Below are 21,741 nucleotides of genomic sequence, written 5' to 3'. Positions count from 1 at the left end.
GAGAAGGCACTCCGCTCTTCAGACTTTGACGTCCGTCCCAGCAAGCTCACCCAAATATCAAGAATGATGATTCGTCACTGAACTTTTGTGAACTTGCGTGTGAAATAAAACAAGCATTCTCTAGCCACATGTTGGGATGTCCTCTCCTGAAGGAACCATCTCACGGTCTAAGCTGTGAGACCCGGCATCCAACTGATGAGAGATCTGATTTAGAGGAACATCATGGGTTAGAGACCGGAGGAGGAAGGTCTTTTTGTAGACGCTTTTTTTTTTTTTTTTAATAGTTATATGAAAAAGTTCGGGCACCCCTATTAACCCTTATCCGGCTGAATAGGTACAATTGTAACTATTCCGTTTTAAAATTGCAATAACTTTTTTTTGAAAAGACGTAGAGGGCTGAAATTTCGTGACATCTCTACATTTTTGGTCCAGAATATATTGGCCAAATTTCAATAAAATATCTCCACCCGCTTCCGAGATAAGGGGTCGAGATCTTTTTGCATCCATAACAAGCTGCATAGGTACAAATGTACCTCATATATTTTGAATGAAGATAATGCAAGGGAAAAAGCATAAATTTTTTTTTAATGATAATGCTATTTAACTATTATAAACAAGTAAAAAACTGTTCATTTACATTATAAAAGAAAATGTAAGAAACTTTTTTTTATTGATTTTCTTTGCAAGTAATGCATGTTGGCTTTGCTACAGAGTGTTCATCGCAAATGGGTTTCACACAAACCACACAAGACTTTCTAGTCTTGCGTTGTTTTCGCCTCAGGTCTCTGCAGACATAGCAACTACCAACAACAGGGGAGGGTCCACGACTACCATGAGGTATTTTGGGGCCAGCTGCTGGCTGCGATGCTACCACAATGCATCGTCCAAGCACCATTTCTACTGCACCTCGAAGAAAATGGTTTCTCATTATCATTTTGTTTGTACTACGATCTTCAATTGCAATCATACACAGCTGATTTGCGAGATCTTTCAGGAACTTTCTTCGTTGATCCTTTGCCCTGAAGCTTGGATTGTGTTCTCTGTAGATGATGTAGGATGCTAACCCACTGACATCAATCATATTGTAGAAAAATGCCAAAGTCCAACGTGATGTTCGTCGTTTCACAGTGTACTCTCCCAACATTTTATCCATAACATCAACGCCACCTTTTGTTATGTTGTAGTATTTTATTATCTCTGGCTTGGCTGCTAGTGTCTCTTCAACTTCTCCCGTCATGTGCATAGATGATAGAAGCACGACTGATTTGTTCTTCTTTGGTACATATGAACAGACTGTTGCATCATGATTGTAGGCAAAATTTGTCGAGTATACAGGCCTTTCTTTGGCAGGCTGCATGTTGTTAGGTAGGAACCTTTTGTTTTTTCTCACTGTACCAACTAGTGTCATGTTCCAGGAGTTCAATACCTTAGCTAGTTCCATGGTTGTAAAGAAGTTATCGGTGGTGACATTTCTTTCAGAGCCTTTATACGAGCTCACTAGGTCCAATACTGTTCGTTCTCCAATGTTTACTTGTCGAGGACCATCAGTTGGTTTCCCAGTGTAGAGCTGACCTTGTTAAGGGTAGGCATTTGATGAGTCACAAGCCCAGAAAATCTTTATGCCATATTTAGCTGGTTTTGAAGGTATATACTGGGTAAATTTAGTATGACCTCTAAATGGAAATAATTGCTCGTCGACGGTGATACAATGATATGGCTTGTAGGCTCTCTCCAGATTACTGTTCAGCATTGTCCAGATGTCCCGTATTGGTGCAGCTTTATCTGTTTGCACACGTTCTGCACGTGTATTTTCGTTGTCAAACCTGATAAATCTGAGTATCATCTTGAAGCGGTCACGAGACATGGCTGCACGTATAAGAGGCAGAGCAGCAACATTCCACATTTCCTCCAGATTCTCTTTGTTGGCTCTGTGCACACCAGCAGCAATCAGTATGCCCAAAAATGCATGAAGTTCAGTTTCAGTAAATTGCTTGAATGTTTTTTGTGGTGGCCGTTTGGAAGAATCAGGAAAACGTTGTACCAGTTCGTTGTTGTAAGCATCACAAACTCTCTTGGCCTTTCGATTCGTTTCCCGTAATATGATGTCACACATCTCGGGAGTCATGATGGACTTGAATAGCTCTTTTGCTGTATATTGGTTGCTGATTGCTGCAGGGCCACCTCTTTGTCGTAGGACATTACGAGATTTTGTTTGTGCATTTGGCAGTGGATTACTGCACCATTGAGTTTCATCCTTAGCAGTCCAAATGTCGCCTGCACTTTGAGGCACAGAATCATCCTCAACACTTTCGTCTGATTCGTATTCATTTTCATGCTCTATGACCATTTCTTGTTCAATGTCTGAATCTTCTTCAGTAACATCCACTTGTGGTACATAGTTTTCATCATCAGATGGAACATATGGTTCATCCTCATGCTCAGAATCAGATTCTTCTAGCATTCGCATTATTTCGTCAGACGTAAATCTGTAAATATGAAAAAATGTAAAATAAATAATTTTCCGAAATACTACATTATTGGCTTTTCACAAAATTATACTAACCTGCAAACACGTTTTCTTGGATTATGGCGGAAACTAGATCCAGCATTACTATCACTCATGATGACTTGCTAGATGAATTTTGGCTTCGTATTTTGTGCTGAATATAAATAAAACATCGTAAAACAATATGTAGATACTAATTATTATCCATTTTTCGTATAAAAATTATACCTATAGTGATAAGTTTCATACAAAATATATGTAAGCCAAGTCCAGGCTGAAAGACAATTTGACTGTTCTGTCCCCACATAATGAGAATAAAGGTATAACTGGCTGTTAGATGCTGTGAGACTTTCCTACCTTCGTTTCCAAGAAATTGAAGACTTCACAAGCCTAGAAATGTGTGCTCACAGCAATGAGATGAACAGCAAAATGGCTAATGAGAGGAGGGAGGCAGGAAGACAAGTAGAAGCCACTCCCAGTTTGAATTAACTTAATTGACAGCAACATAAGTGACCAGTAACAACACTGAACAATAGATATCAGCATAACATTTGTAGCTGAATGAACTTTAGTTTCTGAAACCAAGTAAAGTCTTCCCACAGTGGAGGTATATGTGAAGGTACAATTGTACCTATGCAGCCTGTTAAGGTTGTAAAATTATGCAGCCTGACAAGGGTTAATCTTAAGCTTAATGTTTTATAAAAATTGTTTTTTTTTGTAACAGCTATTTCAGTTTCATATATCTAATAACTGTTTGGACACAGTAATGTTTCTACCTTGAAATGAGGTTTATTGTACTAACAGAAAATGTGCAATCTGCATTCAAACTAAATTTGACAGGTGCATAAGTATGGGCACCCCACCAGAAAAGTGACATTAATATTTAGTAGATCCTCCTTTTGCAAAAATAACAGCCTCTAGTCGCTTCCTGTAGCTTTTAATGAGTTCCTGGATTCTGGATGAAGGTATTTTTGACCATTCCTCTTTACAAAACAATTCTAGTTCAGTTAAGTTTGATGGTCGCCGAGCATGGACAGCCCTCTTCAAATGATCCCACAGATGTTCAATGATATTCAGATCTGGGGACTGGGATGGCCATTCCAGAACAGTGTAATTGTTCCTCTGCATGAATGCCTGAGTAGATTTGGAGCAGTGTTTTGGATCATTGTCTTGCTGAAAGATCCATCCCCTGCGTAACTTCAACTGTGTCACTGATTCATGAACATTATTGTCAAGAATCTGCTGATACTGAGAGGAATCCATGCGTCCCTCAACTTTAACAAAATTCCCGGTGCCGGTATTGGCCACACAGCCACTAAGCATGATGGAACCTCCACCAAATTTTACTGTGGGTAGCAAGTGGTTTTCTTGGAATGCTGTGTTTTTTGGCCGCCATGCATAACGCCTTTTTGTATGACCAAACAACTCAATCTTGGTTTCATCAGTCCACAAGACCTTCTTCCAAAAAGAAATTGGCTTCTCCAAATGTGCTTTTGCATACCTCAGCCGACTCTGTTTGTGGCGTGCTTGCAGAAACGGCTTCTTTCGCATCACTCTCCCATACAGCTTCTCCTTGTGCAAAGTGCGTTGTATAGTTGACCGATGCACAGTGACACCATCTGCAGCAAGTTGATGCTGCAGCTCTCTGGAGGGGGTCTGAGGATTGTCCTTGATTGATCTCACCATTCTTCTTCTCTGCCTTTCTGATGTTTTTCTTGGCCTGCCACTTCTGGCCTTAACAAGAACTGTACCTGTGTTCTTCCATTTCCTTACTGTGTTCCTCACAGTGGAAATTAACAGGTTAAATCTCTGAGACAGCTTTTTGTATCCTTCCCCTGAACAACTATGTTGAATAATCTTTGTTTTCAGATCATTAGACAGTTGTTTTGAGGAGCCCATGATGCCACTCTTCAGAGGAGATTCAAACAGGAGAACAACTTGCAAGTGGCCACTTTAAGTAGCTTTTCTCATGATTGCATACACCTGGCTATGAAGTTCAAAGCTCAATGAGGTTAGAAAACCATAAAAAGTGCTTTAGTAAGTCAGTAAAAAGTAGGTAGGAGTATTTAAAACAAGAAAATAATAAGGGTGCCCATACTTAGTCATGGCCAAAAGTATTGACACCCCTGCAATTCTGTCAGATAATACTCATTTTCTTCCTGAAAATGATTGCAAACGCAAATTCTTTGGTATTATTATCCTCATTTAATTTGTCTTAAATGAAAAAACAGAAAAAGAATTGTCCTAAAGCCAAATTGGATATAATTCCACACCAAACATAAAAAAGGGGGTGGACAAAAGTATTGGCACTGTGCAAAAAATCATGTGATGCTTCTCTAATTTGTGTATGCACCTGTAACTTACCTGTGGCACCTAACAGGTGTTGGCAATAACTAAATCACACTTGCAGCCAGTTGACATGGATTCAAGTTGACTCAACCTCTGTCCTGTGTCCTTGTGTGTACCACATTGAGCATTGAGACAAGAAAGAAGACCAAAGAACTGTCTGAGGACTTGAGAAACCAAATTGTGAGGAAGCACGAGCAATCTCAAGGCTACAAGTCCATCTCCAAAGACCTGAATGTTCCTGTGTCTACCGTGCGCAGTGTCATCAAGAAGTTTAAAGCCCATGGCACTGTGGCTAACTTCCCTAGATGTGGACGGAAAAGAAAAATTGACAAGAGATTTCAACGCAAGATTATGCGGATGTTGGATAAAGAACCTCGACTAACATCCAAACAAGTTCAAGCTGCCCTGCAGTCCGAGGGTACAACAGTGTCAAGCCATACTATCTGTCGGCGTCTGAATGAAAAGAGACTGTATGGTATGAGACCCAGGAAGACCCCACTTCTTACCCCCGAGACATAAAAAGGCCAGGCTAGATTTTGCCAAAACTTACCTGAAAAAGACTAAAATGTTTTGGAAGAATGTTCTCTGGTCAGATGAGACAAAAGTAGAGTTTTTTGGGCAAAGGCATCAACATAGAGTTTACAGGAGAAAAAAAGAGGCATTCAAAGAAAAGAACACTGTCCCTACAGTCAAACATGGTGGAGGTTCCCTGATGTTTTGGGGTTGCTTTGCTGCCTCTGGCACTGGACTACTTGACCGTGTGCATGGCATTATGAAGTCTGAAGACTACCAACAAATTTTACAGCATAATGTAGAGCCCAGTGTGAGAAAGCTGGGTCTCCCTCAGAGGTTATGGGTCTTCCAGCAGGACAATGACCCAAAACACACTTCAAAAAGCACTAGAAAATGGTTTGAGAGAAAGCACTGGAGACTTCTAAGGTGGCCAGCAATGAGTCCAGACCTGAATCCCATAGAACACTTGTGGAGAGGTCTAAAAATGGCAGTTTGGAGAAGGCACCCTTCAAATATCAGGGACCTGGAGCAGTTTGCCAAAGAAGAATGGTCTAAAATTCCAGCAGAGCATTGTAAGAAACTCATTGATGGTTACCGGAAGCGGTTGGTCGCAGTTATTTTGGCTAAAGGTTGTGCAACCAAGTATTAGGCTGAGGGTGCCAATACTTTTGTCTGGCCCATTTTTGGAGTTTTGTGTGAAATGATCAATGTTTTGCTTTTTCTTCATTCACTTTTGTGTTTTTTCATTGAAGACAAATTAAATGAAGATAATAATACCAAATAATTTGTGTTTGTAATCATTTTCAGGAAGAAACGGAGTATTATCTGACAGAATTGCAGGGGTGTCAATACTTTTGGCCATGACTGTATGCACCTGTCACATTTTGTTTGAATGCAGATTGCACATTTTCTGTTAGTACAATAAACCTCATTTCAAGGCAGAAACATTACTGTGTCCAACAGTTATTAGATATATGAAACTGAAATAGCTGTTGCAAAAAAAAACAATTTTTATAAAACATTAAGCTTAAGATTAATAGGGGCGCCCAAACTTTTTCATATAACTGTTTCTGTCTTGGGCATAACTCTATGAAAATGTGACCCATTGGGATCCAAAACTGATTAGTCTCAGATGTAAAATTGTTCATTTTTCACATTGAATGCAGCGCAGTAGATCCAGGTTTCACCTATAATAGTTTTCTTGTAAATATTGAAGTAAGGGACACCTTTGTGAACGATGAAGAATCCTGCAGACAACATGTATGGTGTAAATGATCAGTAGTTACATGACTTTCTTTCTGTCTTCCAGGAAGAAGTATTTCCATACCCAGAGATCAGTAATGATGAGTTGGAGGAGATCAATCAACTCGTAGGACCGGTGGAGAAGTTCTTCAGTGAGGAAGGTGAGATGATGATCTCTGTAGTATTTATTAAAAAGCATTTCTAGCAAAAATACAAGATCGCCTTAAACCTTTGTATTGTTTTCTGTCCAAACCATTTCTTCCACTACTACTAGATTCATCAGAGTGGTGGCCATGTGTGTTGATATCCATGTATAATGGCGTATTGACGTCCTCCCCATAAGCCAGAATGCAGAGCAGCGCCTGTTCTGGTGGATCTGAGCCGTCCTTATATGACAAGTGTAGCTGCCATGTAATATTACATTTCTGCCGTGGAGCAAAGCTTCCTCTGTGATCTGCTGACCAGCAGCTGCGCATTGCAAGGATTTGCCTGTGATAAGACCACCCCAAATGGCAGAAATACCCATGTAATGAATTCTGTGCCTCTCATTAATTTTTTTTTTACATTTATTGTAGTTAAATATATTTTGCTTCTTGCAGTTGATTCTAAAGCAATAGATCAGAATGCTAAAATCCCTCCTGAAACACTGGACGGATTGAAGGACCTTGGACTGTTCGGCATGCAAATTCCTGAGGAGTACGGTAAGTGCCGGTTTCACTGGCGTCTGTGTGCAGCTCCTAGGGTGGGCTTCTTCTTTCATCATATAATGCTGGTTAAGAAAGGGGGAGCGATACATGCATTATGAAGATTTGTCTCGGGACTTAATGTAATTTCTATCCTCACTTTGTACATTCCACACAGCGTCCCACATATAGGACCCACTCTCTAAAATGGGGGTCCCCTGATCTGACTGGTGCCCGACCATAGTCCTCTCTCCATCCTCTGATATAGAAATTCAGTATACAGCCCATTACAGAGATGTATGCGAGGCCCAGAGACTGGATAAGCGGCTGTTAGATATTTATATTATATATCATAGCTGTAGGAAAAGACCTGGACCACACACACACAACATGTATACATTGGTGTTCGGCAGGCTTTACGTAAACTCTGCTCCTTTTAGTTCTGAGATGTTCCCAGATTTTTCAGGTTTGTTTCTGAAGAATCAGGACCGTTGCAACAAATTGGTGGCTGTTGGTGACTGTACATTCCTGATTTCGGACTCTTATAACCCGACCCCTCAGTGCTTGTTCTCTCCCACCCGGTATATACCTCTCATTCATTATTGATGAATGCTCTCGTAGGCAGCACGCTCGCCCCTCATATTACACTGTGTTCTTCCTAGTACATTTACAAAGGGCAAAGCAATAGACACGTTCGGTGATAAGTAGTGAAGACGTATGAGGCCGCTTGTACTGAAAGGTTTCTTTGACCTGTGGCTGTTTTCTCTGCAATGATTCATGCAGGAGGCCTGGGGTTATCCAACACCATGTATGCGCGGCTGGGAGAGATCACGTCTCTAGACGGAGCAATAGCTGTAACTCTGGCCGCTCACCAAGCCATAGGGCTAAAGGTAAGACATAGTATATTACCACGTCCGTGAATATGTGTTGTGGGGTCTTATATTCTGCCTTGGAAATAAGGAGACTGACCAGAATTTGCATTTACTTGCATGTTGATTTCTGCATTTGAGTTAAGTTTATAATTCTTTTAGCGCGTTTTTACCCAACTTGTGGATTTAGGAGTCACATGTGCCTCTCGGTCCCCTCCTTGTGCTGATGGTGCTGCGCGGTAGCGTCCATTCTCTTCCCCCCCAAAAACCCCACCTGGTGTATTTAAGAAAATCGTTTCTGATGGAAAGCACACTGCAATGCCAGACTGGTCAGATGACGGATAACCTGTGTCTGGTGATGGCTGGAATCTGTTGTGGTGCTCATGGCTTTATTAGAAAAGTGAATAATGCATGCCGCACTGTTCTCCTTGTCAAGTCAGACTAAGGGTATGTGCACGTGAATTTTTCCGCAGCTGTTTTGATAAATCCGCAGGTAAAAAGCACTGCGGATTTACTGCGGATTTACTGCTGTTTTTGTGCAGATTCCACATGCGGTTTTACACCTGCGGATTGCTATTATGGAGCAGGTGTAAACCGCAGCGGAATCCGCACAAAGAATTGACATGCTGCGGAATAAACAATGCAGCGTTTCCACACGTTTTTTTTCTGCAGCATGGGCACTGCGGATTTTGTTTTCCATAGGTTATATGGTACTGTAAACGCATGGAAAACTGCTGCGGACCGGCAGCAAAATCCACAACGTGTGCACATAGCCTAAAGAAGGCTCCATACAGCTATAATAAGGCCTAAGGCCAAGTTCACACTAGGTGTTTTTTGCAGCATTTTTTTAATGCAAATTTTCCTCAGCGTTTTACAGTACTAGCAAAGTCTATGAGATTTCAAAAATTTCATGCACACAGCTTGTTTATTTTGTCATCGGGATTTTGCGCTTTGCATGTTTTTTTTGCACAATGGAGCGTATCCCTTCTTTCAGTGTTTTTCACCCATTGAAATGAATGCGCACCAAAAACGCAGGTATTAGGTTTTGCTTCGTTTTTTTGTGCCAAAACCTTCTCCGTCATAGTGCTGGACTAGTTACAGCGTGCTGTGCCATTTTGTCCGGTATTTTATGCCAAATTTGTGACTGGTCCTCCAATGTGAAAAGAACCCTAGTCATGGGAACAGGTCTGAGTCCAGCCGTCCATGTTGTGTTATAGATTAGAAATCTGGTTTCCATGGTCAGTTTCTCACATTTTTTTATTTTTATGTTCTGCATTAAAGTTAGTGCGGCCCAGAGTCCGTCGTAGTGAATGAACGGGCCGCGTTTCCATCAGCCTTTCGTTGCGCTGTTTTAATCGCGAGCGATCATTTGCCGGTTCTGGAGCCTCTGTCGGCTTACCACATTAGCACTCTGGGATTGTTAGGAGCCGCTCAATGTCCCCAATGTATTACATTGTTTATAATGGGGAAATCCAATCTGCGAGTGCAGCTCAGGCCTAATGATAATGACTGCCGTGCCCTTCAGGCCTGTCTTGGATGGAGGGAGTCGTAGCTTTCCCTGCCTCTGTCTGGCGTCCGCTCCGCCATTCATGTGTTGGGGATACGATGATGGGTTGTTAGTTATTTCCGAAATGTGATATTTCTCTCGCTTGTCTCCCCTAATAACACGGACACTTGATTTTATTATGATTGGTTGAGGGACGGGAGATTATCCCGGGCGAAGATTTGTGGACCTACTCCTGCTTTATTGTCATTTCTTCAGGGAATACTGATTGCTGGTAATGATGAGCAAAAAGCAAAATATCTGCCGAAGCTGGCATCAGGAGAACACATTGCCGCATTTTGTCTCACGGAGCCTGGAAGGTAAAAAAAAAAAAAAATATATTTTTTTTGTGCTTTTTTTTTTTTCCCCTTGTGTTTGCTTTATTTTGGATGTTTGATCACAAAGTAAGAAAGAAGCTGATTATATGGCACAAAGTAGAGTATGTGATATGTGCATAGCTTTGACATATTTGCTTTGTATGTAGCGGGCAATCAATAGATGCACATTGCTTCCCAAACAATGTCCTAGCTAACCCCTTTCCAATGCATAAATGTGGTTTTGTATCATTACGTCTGGATGTTTTTGACTTGTATCTTTAATTTTTCCACACTTTTCCCCTTTGCAGACTTTATCCATAATTATCATTTGTCTCTGAGCTGGTGTATTGTATAAGGGCGGACACAGACATTAGAGGACCCCAGTTCACAAACAATATACAGGTCCTTTGCAGTCCAATAATTCATCATAATGCTCAATTCCACCTGCTTTGGTGGTGCTAGTGGCCCCTTACCTCTTGGGCCTCTTACCTTGCACCAATGGTATGTCCGCCCCTGACACTGTGGACACAGACTCCAGGGATTCTCGCTTTCCTCTATATATGTAGGACGCCCTTTGAAGCCACAGCTGCATTTATACAGTGTTGTTATAGTGAATCCATGCACTGGGGTGAGATAAAACACTTACTGAAAAGCAGAAACGGCACCATTTGCTTCTCACCTTTTCATACACTTCCATTCGCAGCTGTAATCTGATCCCTCAGTGAGCAAAGAGCCCATCTTGAACAAAATAAATTATAACCTCCATGGTGAATGATTCAGGAGGCGGGGGAGAGGAAGAAGTGGCTCATACATGGAGAAAAAGGCATAGTTCTCTGATGGGATCAATTACAGCTTCTTATATTCACTTGTACTATTGATTTATGCAGATTTTGTAGACGTGACCATTTAAATCTGAATTGAAATTCACGTCAAATCTTCACTTGTTGATTTTGATGTAAAATCTGCAACAGAAATTTTTGTATGTGTGAATTTACCTTTTAAAAAAAGATGAAGTTATTTACCGTAAATAAACTGTCATTTTCTCTTAGGTTTTGCCATTTTGTTTGTCTCCTACATGCACAGCCAACAGAATTTGTCAGTTTACATCCCATTTACCATTATTACTTTACACGAAAAATGTAAATGTTTTATTTCTATAGAACACATTATCATATCTATAAAGTGTGCAGCACCAAAACCCCAAAAATCTGTAGACTTGGGCTACCCGATTTAGATGTTAAAGCCTCTACATCAAAAATATATTATTAAAGTATTGCCGTATGTTGGTGTCTGGTCTACAATGTCTGGAGACTGTTTTTTCTTCTTTTAAAATGCTTTTATAACAGTGGGCGCTTGATTGGCCCATCTGGAATGGTGGATGTAATGTAGGACTTTCTCAACCCCAGAGGGGTACGCTTCAGAGGGAGGTCTGGGAGTGTACAAGTTATGCCTCAAGTTCAAACATATGTTACAAACCATCATTGCCTTTCTTTATAAAGTAAATAAACTTATTATTATTATTGATCAACCTTTGCCAAGTTATGAATCGGTTGTATACTTCATTGCCCTATTTTTCTTTTATCAGAGAATATGCTGAAAATGCTGTTATAGCTGCCTAGTTTATGCTCCTTTAGAAACTGCTTTGAATTGCTTTCTTCAGCAAGAATCAAAATACTATTCCTAAGGCCTCTCCCTGTGTGAACGCCTATGCTGGCCTTCCTGTGCTCAGACAGGGAAGTGTTTTGTTTGTAAATATTGTTGTAAGTACCAATTCTTGCTACAGCAGCAGTTCAAGGCAGCTTATAAAGGAGCATATCCTAAGCAGTCAAAAGAGCACTTTCAGTATGATTTTTTGGGAGAGAAGGAAGCAAAATGAAATGATCGTGTATTACAAAGAAAATCATAGCTGTGCAATGTAGGATAACTCTGTGTATATGTATGTTATATATACATACCGTAATTGGTTACTTTGATCTCCCTATTAGTATTACATATTGGCACAGTGAGGCCTTATTGCTTGTCCTATTAGTACACGTTAGTTTCAGCTTGGGCTATCTCTTCAATACTATACTTAAGAGTAATGGCCGTGACACTGACCTCTAGACCAATATGCTGCTCTAGTATAAGATTGCTTTCCAATAGGTTTTCCATTATCTTTATTTAGAAACATATATTTTAAGGATCAAGTAATAAAGTAGTATGACCTTATCTGTTTTATAGCTATGATCCATGCTTGTTATTCCAACAGCAGATGAGACGTAGATTGGCATATGTTGCCATTATGAGTGCAACAGACTGTTAATAAACAAAGTCCTAATACTAATATGTTTTCCCTGTCCAGTGGGAGTGATGCTGCTTCAATAAAATCCAGAGCCACATTAAGTGATGATGGAAAACATTACATCCTCAATGGTTCAAAGGTAAAGTTATACGGACTAATAGCCATCGACTAATGCACAGTACTGGTTAGGCTTCAAACAACAAGAGTCGTGATCAATTCCAGACACATTACCTGCAATATCTGGATTCTCAATGGTTAAACTTATGATGCAGAAGTACTTTTAATTTATGATTGATGGTTATGATTTATTTTAAAGGGGATCTATCACCCAATTGAGAATGTTAAACTGTCCATATTATGGAAGAATTGCTGCAGAGCTCAGTAAAACATAGTCTTTATTTTGTAATTTTTCCTGTGTTGTGGAGATATTAGCTTGAAAGGTGTAGGTTATACATTGTTTTATAATTCAGCTTGGCGTCACCAGTGATTTGGCTGTAGGGTCCTGTACTTCTTCCCCTGCATGAGGCTAACCAATTGGAATGGGTGAAAAGAACATGCCATGTCTCCTCACTGATCTCTGCAACTACTGTGTAAAGATACACAGCTGATTTATGTATTATTACAAAGACTTCCAGATCTTGCCTCACAGCAGTCAGTGTGGGAAGTGGGAGAGCTGACAGCACTGAGATGAGAGCTGGAAGTGTTTGTAATGATATATAACTTTGCTCTTTTGTATCTCCATACAGTTACTGTATGTGTATATATGTATAATGTATTTTTTTATGTCCAGCTCTGCAACCAAGTACTTATGTTTTATTGCCTTAAAGGGGAAGTCCAAAGGCCAAAATCATTTTCCTCCTAAATCCCTGTCTATTTAGTGCCATAATCTATTATTATTATCCCATTAGTTCCATGGTGCTGTACATGAGAAGGGGTTAGATTCAAAGTATAAATATAAATTAGACTAGTATAAAGGGGAGAGGGCCCTGCCCCTGCAGGCTTGCATTCTACAAGATAATGGGTAAAGTGACAGTACGCTGGGGATTGCGACAGCTCCGGTGGTGCTGATGTGGTAGCATGGTCATTACAGGTTGTACGCTTTCATAAAGAAATGGGTTTTCAAGTTAATCAAGTTAATCAAGATAATCAGATGTGATGGGGGATGCTCTGGAGAAGTTTTGGAGGCAATTGGGTGAGGGACGTATAAGTGTGGAGGAGAGAAGGAGGTCTTTAAAACACCAGAGGTTACGACTTGGAAGGTATCGGAAGAGTAGTTCTGAGATATACAGAGGAGACAGATTATGGGTGGCCTTGTAGTTCAGTATTGGTAGTTTGAACTGGATATGTTGGGGAATTGGAAGCCAATGAAGGGATTCTCAGAGGGTAGAAGCGGAGGAGTAGCGTGGAGAGAGGTGAGTTAGTTAGGCAGCAGAGTTAAGGATTTTTTTTCACTTCCTTTTCAAAAAGGATGTGAAAAAAAATCCTTAACTCTGGAATCAATGACACTTTGAGAATTCCAGTGCATGCTGAGATACTCCTCATCGGGGCAGAAGCTGCAGTCACTGCCACAGCCCCTGCCCCCTTTCTGAAATGAAGCGTCATCAGTAACACTCTTTCCTGCGAGATGTGCACAGTGACAGCGCTCTCTGTAGCCGACTCAGATCAGCAGCAATGGACCAGCAACCGAGTGCAGTGGCATAGTACGCAGTGTGCAGAGACCAGCGCCGCCCCCGCAAGTGACATTACTGGTCTCTGCACACAGAGTATTCAGACACTGCGCTATGTTGTCAGCCCATTAGTTCTGATCTGAGTGAGCAACAGCGCGCACTGTCATTGTGCACATTGCACTGCGTGCAGTGAGTAGCCCAGCCCCTGAAACAAGCGTCATTGAGTGTTGAGAATCCCAGTGTATGAATCCCTTTGCTAAGGGATTCTCAAATAAACAGTCCTCAAAAAGGAAATGAAGAAAATTAATATAAGCAGTTCATGTAGTTGGGGGAGCATAGGGACTTTATAATGCAAGTATATAGTTTTAGATTATGGCACTAAATAGATGGGGATTTAGGATGAAAATGACAGTGTCTGGCTTACAGCCTTTTAGTGACACTCATGCTATTAGATCAGACGGGCTGCCCAGCACTATATAAGTGCACCCCATGCGGACATACACCCCAGTTTACAAGGCCAACGTTAGTGCATTTATATTGGTCACTAATAGGCTAATGGTGCATTAGTTCTGACACCTGTGCAGGTACATATCGCTGCTGCCATTTTTTTGCTGTGTGAATTTTTAGGGGGAATTCTAATTCCTTTATTGTGGCTTTGCTTTTATAATGTGACTTCCCTCTACAGATCTGGATCTCTAACGGGGGCCTGGCTGATATTTTTACTGTATTTGCAAGGACAGAAGTTGTAGATGCAGATGGAGCCACAAAGGATAAAATCTCAGCCTTTATTGTGGAGCGTGCATTCGGAGGGGTCTCTCACGGAAAGCCTGAAGATAAGCTCGGAATCCGAGGATCGAACAGTAAGAGCAATCCTCGCTCACCAGTGCAATGTCTTGGGGGTTCAATATATAAAATAATGTATTTTTTTTAACATAAACACTTTAAGTTGCAATTTTTTTTTTTCTAGAAGTCTCGCAAAAATTTCAGAAACTTTGGCGCTTTCACGACAATCTCGGCCAGCTCTGCCAAAATGGCCGCTGTTTATGTGAATAGAGTGGTGGTTCGCGTGTGGGACCTTCGCTCTATTCATGATCTATAGGAACGGTGGTCACACCTGTGCACTGCATTCTCCATAGAAGTAAATGGAGCTTGATCATTCATACGTACAACTACTTGCATCACACAGGAGCTTCCACTCCCTTGATCTTTTCGTCTATCGTGTACATAGGTAATGAAAGTTATTGCTGGCATAACCCACTTTGATGCCAAAATTGGCATCAATAACTTCAGGTTAACGCGTTTCGAACAAGCAGAGACAATCCAGCCTTCATGATCATACTATTCCTAAATCCAAAATCTGTGCAGATTAATTTTTAATCGATTTTAATACAACTTAGAGCTTTTTCTCATAAAACGCTCCAAAACCTCTGCATAGACTCAAAACAGAGCATCTTGCCTTCCTGCAGCCACCACTAGACGGAGATTGGTGCATGCTGTGTTCTCAATGTGGGGCCATATGCGAGAAGCTCTTGTGCACCCTCCAGTGGTGGCTTTTTGAAATAAAAACAGTTTCTCTAAGGCTGGGTTCACATTACGGTGTGGCGTTCGTTAGACGGACTACGTTACACCGCAGCATAAATGCGGTGTAAAATAGTCCGTCTAACGCCACCATTATCCCCTATGTCGGACGCATCGCTAGCGTACGCCCACAATGGGCATGCGCTAGCGATGTGCCGTCACTGAGTGACGGACCTTGAGACGCAGGCTGCAGCGTTTCCGGGTCAGTCACTGCTAGCGCAGATAGAGCTAGCAGATGCTCTATCTGCGCTAGCGCTCGGCATATACCGGCACTTGCGTTGGCAGCAGCCCGTTAGCGTATGTTGAACGGGCTGCTGTTTAACGCAGTGTGAACCCGGCCTAGTGCTTCATTGGGGGACACAGGAAACCATGGGGTGCACGCTGCTGTGACTAAGCAGTAAAAAAAAAGGGCTAACATGGCTTTTTAAGAGAAAAACAATGTTTTCAATCCATGTCTATTTTTCATATAAATTGAAGACCTTTAGGTTCAGATACGCAGTTTATATTCAATGTTGTGCAGTAAATGTGATGCATGGTCCTCTTCTCATATGTTAAATTATCTTGCAGCCTGTGAGCTCCATTTTGAGAACACAAAGATCCCTATTGAGAACGTCATTGGTGAAGTTGGAGGAGGTTTTAAGGTGAGTTGATGCTGCATTTAATGCCCTTATATAGCAGCAATATATTTCTTATTAATTTCCAATTTTTGGAACTTTCCATACTCATGAGTTATCAGACTATCCTCTCCTCCATCCCCCACTGTTTCCCCTCCATGCTGGGTTCCCCACAACCCATAATGTTCTCACAACCTCTGCCCTCATCCTAATAACTGTATTTTTCAGGTTGCCATGAATATTCTGAATAGCGGGCGCTTCAGCATGGGCAGCGCCTCAGCCGGAATCATTAAGAAGCTGATAGGTAACATGACATTTTCTTACATCGACTTTTCCTACTGTTTGTCATGTGGTGTTTTTAATAATTGCTATGATTATTTTTGGAAGAAGACCAAGCAGAATAAAGTATTTAAAGGGAATCTGTCGGGTGATTGATATTATCCTTAGAAACTCTCCAGCGATAATTTCCTTTGATCGGGTTCCATAAAGATCAGATTAGTCTGGCTGAGCCCTTGGCCGGCTCTTCCCAGCACTGCTGGAGGTGATTGACAGGTCTCTCTCTATGTACACACGAATAAGAGACTTTTCAATCGCCTACAGCATTGCCGAGAAGAACAGGATGTCTTCACTTTCTCTGAAACACCAGTGTATTTCAGAGAAGGGTATAGCCAGCTTCCATCATTTCGCCTCCCCCCTCCCCCCGGCTGCAATTCATGCTGCCTATGATTTGGGTAAAATGATTCCTTAGACTACGATGCATGACTGTAGAAATCTACGCTTACACAAATCAACTGATTTTTCTTCCTTATCTTTGTAAGACACAATTGTTGATTTGTTGCTGAAAACAAAGATACTATCGCTGTGGCTTGTGCTTCATCACCGGAGATATATCATGTCGATTTGGCTTCATCGTTCCAACAACTGTTCTATTTTTTTATTTTTTTTTTTACAAGCAAAAAGTCAACAGTAATTGTCCGTTGTTATATGTATACCAGAATTGTATAGCATTTTTTTTTTTTTAATACAATGTCAGAACCTAGGTCCTTCTGCCCTGGAGCGCCAACTTCTTTTCCACAGTAGATAAGCCCATTCATCCCATAATAATAGTCAGAATCACACATCTAGAACATTTTCAGTCCATACTTGGCTGGTTTACTTGGCATATATTGAATTAACCCGCAACGTCCTCTGAAGGGTACAAGTCGCTCATTCGCTGTTACGTTATCACTAGGATTGTAGCGCTTGGTACAATTCCTGATACAAATATTCCAAATATAACTAATAGGAGCTCGTCGATCCGTTTCCAACCTTGAAGGACGAGGTCGCTAATCAAATCGAAGGCTTCTCCGAGTATCCTCCTATCTGTTCCCTGACATTGATGCTTTGTAGTATGGATCAGAATTGGGTCCAGAAATAATTCTCCGATAATAAGATTTTTGACACCCTGCCGGAAGTGTTAGTCCAATATAAGCGTAAAGTTAATCTTGTGAGATATTTTTCCATCTATTGTTTGTTCCAGAAGCAATACGTCTGTCTTCTAAGTTTGCACATAAATATCTGCAATGTCATAAAAAAAATTTACATCCAAAAAAATGACACATTAACTGCTGAGTATATGATAAACATAATACGGGCCTAAAGGGCCAGTGTTATGGAAATGTGTGGTTTTCCAATAAAGCATTTTTTTATTTAAAAAAACAAACAAAAAACTATCGCATACAGCTATATAACCGACTGGAAATTACCAAAAACTACAAGCCTGAGGAATACCTAGACTTTCAAAATTCGAAGTTAAGTAATCTTTCAGAAAATAGCAAAAACGTAAGTGAATGGGCCTAAAAGGCCCACATTACGCATCGTAGGGTTAAAATAAAATGGGGCACCACTTGTGGGAGATCCAAGTATGATTTGTCAGGTGTCGTCACAATCCTGTGTGGATCCTGATCACGACCCAGATCGATCTCCACATTCCTACAGACAGATGCTGGGAGCTGGTGAAGATCTGCGCTATAATTTACCGCACTTTCCCAGCTTGAATTACCGCAGATCTGTCAGTGGTCTTATGCTGATAGACTGCACAAGAATACCATGCCCAGTGATCGGCTGCAGTGGTCACTTGTGGTTAAACCTGACACCACCTGTGCCGCTAGATCAACAAAGACTGGGGGATTCGGCAGAGAGGTAGTGCTTGAGTAGCCAGGGGTAGGAATGATTTTAGGATTTATAGATCGAACAAGGCTGTGCCCTGAAACATTGTTTTTTACGCTTTTTATTTCCTCCCCTTCTTCCAGTAGTTATAACTTTTTTCTTTGGTGACACAGCTGTGTGAGGATTTGTTTTTTGTGAGACAAGTTGTAGTATTGAGTGACACCATTCATTTTACCATATGATGTACTGAGAAAAAGGGAGAAGTTCCAAATATTGTGAAAGAGGCCTCTCAAGAGTTAAAAAAATCTCCAGGGTCTTCTTGGTTACAGGGGGTTGCTGAGACCCCGGAGTACATGATCAGGGCCTGATTTTTGGGTGCCGATCACATGATCGCCATTCTTCCGTGAATAAACATGATCACAAAAAAAAAAAAAAGTGTGCCCTCTAATTCAATGATTTCTCTATCTTCTGACATGATGTACATGACAGAGGAGAGAAAAATGATGCCCCTGAGCCCATCAATACCTCTGCCATCCAAGGGCCCTCCTGACCCAGCGTCATCCTTCTGGGAAGGGGGGCCGGGAACATGTGTAGTGTGTCCTCCCAGATATGTATGTATGTGTGTGTGTGTGTATGTATATATCTGTATGTATGTGTATATTGCCCAGCGACGTAGTATTCAGCACAGAGCCACGTAGTATATTGGCCAGACACGTAGTATATTGGCCAGACACGTAGGTATATAACACTGCCCACGCAGTATTTAGCAGTGTGTGCACCATATCCCTGTTAAAAATAAGTAATTAAAATAAAAAATAGTTACATACTCACCCCTGGGATCCAGCGAAGCTGTGTGATGCGGCCGCCATCTTTCGTTCCCAAGATGCATTGCGAAATTACCCAGATGACTTAGCGGTCTCGCGAGACCGCTAAGTCTTCTGGGTAAGTTCGCAATGCATCTCCGGGAACGGAAGATGGCGGCCAGCGCGAGCGGCTCGGCGGACTACAAAGTGTGAGTATAGCAGGTTTTTTGTTTTTTTATTATTTTTAACATTACATCTTTTTACTATTGATGCTGCCTATGCAGCATCAATAGTAAAAACTTGGTCACACAGGGTTAATAGCGGATACGGAGTGCGTTACCCGCGGCATAACGCGGTCTGTTACTGCTGGCATTAACCCTTTGTGAGCGGTGACTGGAGGGGAGTATGGAGCGGGCGCCGGGGACACTGACTGCGGGGAGTATGGAGCGGAGCGCCGGGGACACTGACTGCGGGGAGTATGGAGCGGCGCGCCGGGGACACTGACTGCGGGGAGTATGGAGCGGAGCGCCGGGGACACTGACTGCGGGGAGTATGGAGCGGAGCGCCGGGGACACTGACTGCGGGGAGTATGGAGCGGCGCGCCGGGGACACTGACTGCGGGGAGTATGGAGCGGGCACCGGGGACACTGACTGCGGGGAGTATGGAGCGGGCGCCGGGGACACTGACTGCGGGGAGTATGGAGCGGGCGCCGGGGACACTGACTGCGGGGAGTATGGAGCGGAGCGCCGGGGACACTGACTGCGGGGAGTATGGAGCGGAGCGCCGGGGACACTGACTGCGGGGAGTATGGAGCGGAGCGCCGGGGACACTGACTGCGGGGAGTATGGAGCGGAGCGCCGGGGACACTGACTGCGGGGAGTATGGAGCAGAGCGCCGGGGACACTGACTGCGGGGAGTATGGAGCGGGCACTGACTGCGGGGAGTATGGAGCGGGCACTGACTGCGGGGAGTATGGAGCGGGCACTGACTGCGGGGAGTATGGAGCGGAGCGCCGGGGACACTGACTGCGGGGAGTATGGAGCGGGCACTGACTGCGGGGAGTATGGAGCGGGCACTGACTGCGGGGAGTATGGAGCGGGCACTGACTGCGGGGAGTATGGAGCGGGCGGCGGGCACTGTGACTTAAGGGGAGGGACTAATCGGACTTTGCCTCTCGCGGATTGGTCGCGGCAGCCACGACAGGCAGCTGCCGAGACCAATCAGTGACGCGGGATTTCCGTTACGGAAGTTGAGGACAGAAAGACAGAAGTACCCCTTACACAATTAGATACATCTATATATAGATATAGATAGATAGATATATCTAGCTATATTGGTATATATTATACACGCACACATACGCATTCTTCAGACTCTCCCATTAGACAGTCAGAATGAGCTCACTGATGGATTCTCTGTTACGCTGTTAACCCCTTTTGCAACCAGCAATAGGCAGCGCAACACAGGTTATATAAAGTAAACGATGCAAAGATTTTAATTAAACCTAATTACTAAAAATGTTTTTATTCAAAAATAAATTAATTTGGGAAAAACTAATGTCCCCAGTGGTGTACAACCCCTTTCAATTTAGGTCACTAAGTAATGATTATTTTCTGTCGTTGGAAGAAGCTAGGTCTGTGATATTTGGGTTTCTCATGTTTAGTGTAATATTTTTTCTTGTGAAGCCAAATGTTGTTAAATTATGTGATCACTTCGCACACTGATTTATCAACCCTTTTTTTTTCATGTGATCTAGAAATGACAGCGGAGTATGCCTGTACGAGGAAACAGTTCAACAAGAAGCTCAGTGACTTTGAACTAATACAGGTAATTCCTCCTCATTATTCTGTGACCGTATTTGTGACAATATGACGACGGCAGCTGCAATCCACCCTGAATACAGTGGATCCAGTGTCTCCGGATCTAGAGCTCTATCTGTCTAGATCTGCTACACTGATCTGGGGTTGGCACAAGGCAGCTGCCTCACAAGGTCTCTCTATGCGGGAACATGTGCGTCTTTAGGGCACCCATTGTACAGTCTGTCTGTTTTCTGATCCGTCTATTGCAGGCTTAGCTCTTGGGATGTCAAAAAAGAGAAATTTATTACTATTTTGCCTATGTAGAAATTGCATTATATATATTATGTTATATTAACTGGACGTCCAGGCCTTACACATGTCTGCAGTCTCTCTGTGACTGCAGACTTGTGAATTGTCACAGTGTGTGATGCTCACACTTTCAGGATGCCCCAGTATTGCCAGTGTGAGCTGTCTCATAATCAGATTTTTCAGACTAGGCTAGATGTAGAGGCCATGCACATGTAGTTGGCACAAAACCACAAGTAAGCAAAGTGTATAAATGTGGTGATGTGACATCTCGGTTGCACTGGCAATGCTAGGGACTCCTGACAGTGTGCACATTTGTAATAAATTATTTTCTCTATCGCCTTTCATTGGGGGACACAGGAACCATGGGTGTATGCTGCTGCCACTAGGAGGCTGACACTATGCAAATAAAAAGTTAGCTCCTCCTCTGCAGTGTACACCCTACCGACAGGAAGTAGGATCTTCAGTTTAGCTTAGTGTCAGTAGGAGGTGGACACGGGTCTTTCATTAGACCCTTATCTA

General features: G+C 42.3%; 1 protein-coding gene across 1 annotated transcript in view; it reads left to right on the top strand.

Moving 5' to 3' along the window:
- Positions 1-21,741, top strand: part of ACAD9 (acyl-CoA dehydrogenase family member 9) — a 52,361-nt gene that overhangs the window by 9,096 nt on the left and 21,524 nt on the right. Inside the window, exons 2-10 of the mRNA XM_069736796.1 lie at positions 6,678-6,771; positions 7,210-7,311; positions 8,077-8,183; positions 9,925-10,025; positions 12,364-12,442; positions 14,656-14,830; positions 16,116-16,189; positions 16,391-16,466; positions 20,871-20,941. Of these exons, the coding sequence (XP_069592897.1) occupies positions 6,678-6,771; positions 7,210-7,311; positions 8,077-8,183; positions 9,925-10,025; positions 12,364-12,442; positions 14,656-14,830; positions 16,116-16,189; positions 16,391-16,466; positions 20,871-20,941 (879 nt within the window). The remainder of the gene's footprint in view (positions 1-6,677; positions 6,772-7,209; positions 7,312-8,076; positions 8,184-9,924; positions 10,026-12,363; positions 12,443-14,655; positions 14,831-16,115; positions 16,190-16,390; positions 16,467-20,870; positions 20,942-21,741) is intronic.

The sequence above is a fragment of the Ranitomeya imitator genome, chromosome 8, assembly GCF_032444005.1.
Source record: "Ranitomeya imitator isolate aRanImi1 chromosome 8, aRanImi1.pri, whole genome shotgun sequence".
Classification (NCBI taxonomy): Eukaryota; Metazoa; Chordata; class Amphibia; order Anura; family Dendrobatidae; genus Ranitomeya; species Ranitomeya imitator.
This window is presented reverse-complemented; position numbering and strand designations above follow the sequence as displayed.